Genomic DNA, 1,752 nt, shown 5'->3' on the forward strand with positions numbered 1-1,752 from the left:
AAAAGGGAGCTTTGCCTCCTTATCTCTTACTAAGACCAGAAGAACCATCACTCGCTGGCTGACATCTACTATGAAAGATGTATTATCATTTAAGGGGTGCACACTCGCTTTCCCCCAGTGCCCACTCCACCTAGACGCTCGTGGGGTCCTGATAATCTCTAGATGGCGCCTGAATGGCTGCTATCTGGGGGTCTCTGCAAACCTTTATCAGGCTTTACAGGTGTAAGTGTGCCTCAGTGGATACTCATTTTGGCTAGTAGGCGTCACTTGCCCTGTACTTGAGGTCCACCCCGTATGGAATTATAATTTTTTTTAATCTCTATTTTAATTTCTCTTTTTTGTTGGGAATTTCTGGGCTTCCCCAGAGCAGATGAGATTTCTATCCACAGGGAAGGGACGAGCAATAAGAGCTCTACTGTCCGGCCTGCAGAGATGACGGAGGATTTAACCCATTCATTCTGTACAGACGACACTGCTGCAAAAAACTGATTTAAGAATATTAAAAAAAAAATAATTCTGTTTTTAAATGCCTGATCCTTTAACCCTTGAGACCCTGCATCACTTCCAGTAATTATTTCATGCTAACCTAGAGGCCCAGCAGTGTAGGATCCAATCCTAAACACAACCAGAAATAATCCCCGAGCTGGGAAATCTGTTTAATAATATTAATTATAACTGGTAACATTTAAATGTGCTTGCTGTGATGTAATACTTTTTAAAGAGTCGCACCATTATAAGCTCTGTCCCTATCCAGGTAAAATATATCCACATGCTGGTAATTTAAATGATTTGCGGGGCAGCCGACAGCGCTCCCTGCACTTTATGGTTTAGATGTCTAGAAGTAACTACTTTAGAAATAAACCCGAAAGCTTCACTCAGGTTCTTTGAAACGGGAGTGCTTGATGCCATCACACAAGATGTAATATGGAACATTAGGACCCCCGCCGCAGGTTGGGCACGAGGAAATGGCCCCCCGTTTAAGAAAAGATCCTCGGCCCGTGAGCCGCAGCGATGTTAGAATACAACGTGCCGGTAACTCTTACGTGTTTGTGAAAGTAATGTCCGCAGTCCAGCATGTGCACCGGGTGCTGCGTGAGATCATCGTGACATATCAGGCAGGGCTCATCACCGGGGGGCTGCACAGAAGACAAAACGGACAGAAAGTTAACATTTCGCACTAACACGGATATTACATCGCAGAGCAACTTGGCCTAACCGTCCATTCTCTTCACTCTATGTAGAAATTCTGTCTGGGTTTCAGTGTAACAAATGTATTGTTGAATGTACAATCCAGATGTTCCTAGGAAGACTGTCCAAATTTAAAAGTTTCTGCCAAATAAATATACATATAGATTGTTTATACAATAATCCGGTAAATATCTAACACTAGATCAGGGGCGTCCAACATGCGGCCCGCGGGCCAAATGCGGCCCGCGGGACCTCGAGGTGCGGCCCGCGGGACCTCGAGGTGCGGCCCGCGTAAGATCGGCAGCCAGGGCAACCGATCTTACACGAGCCGCACCTCAAGCCCTGCTACTTACTTGTGGGAGGGTCTTCTGGACAGCACAGAGGAAGCGGAGTTCACGTGACTTCCTACTTCCTCTGTGCTTTAGCAGAGAAGGCAGAGGGAGGCCGCGCCCCCTGCTGAAGTCTGTGAGCGGCATCGAGGAGCTGCAGTACAGGTAAGGGGGTGGGGACGGTGTTTGAATGAGTGTGTGTGATTGAGGGAATGAATCTGTGAATTAATGATTA

General features: G+C 46.6%; 1 protein-coding gene across 1 annotated transcript in view; it reads right to left on the reverse strand.

Annotated features, from left to right (window-relative positions):
• Nucleotides 1-263: 263 nt before the first annotated feature.
• Nucleotides 264-1,752, reverse strand: part of LOC149281464 (E3 ubiquitin-protein ligase TTC3-like) — a 25,166-nt gene continuing 23,677 nt past the window's right edge. Inside the window, exons 30-31 of the mRNA XM_089499306.1 lie at nt 1,044-1,136; nt 264-485 (exon numbers count right to left, since the gene is read on the reverse strand). Coding sequence (XP_089355432.1) covers nt 264-485; nt 1,044-1,136 — 315 coding nt within the window. The remainder of the gene's footprint in view (nt 486-1,043; nt 1,137-1,752) is intronic.

The sequence above is a fragment of the Sceloporus occidentalis genome, unplaced genomic scaffold (assembly GCF_023333645.1).
Source record: "Sceloporus occidentalis isolate IW3139 unplaced genomic scaffold, rSceOcc1.0.p SCAF_132, whole genome shotgun sequence".
Classification (NCBI taxonomy): domain Eukaryota; kingdom Metazoa; phylum Chordata; class Lepidosauria; order Squamata; family Phrynosomatidae; genus Sceloporus; species Sceloporus occidentalis.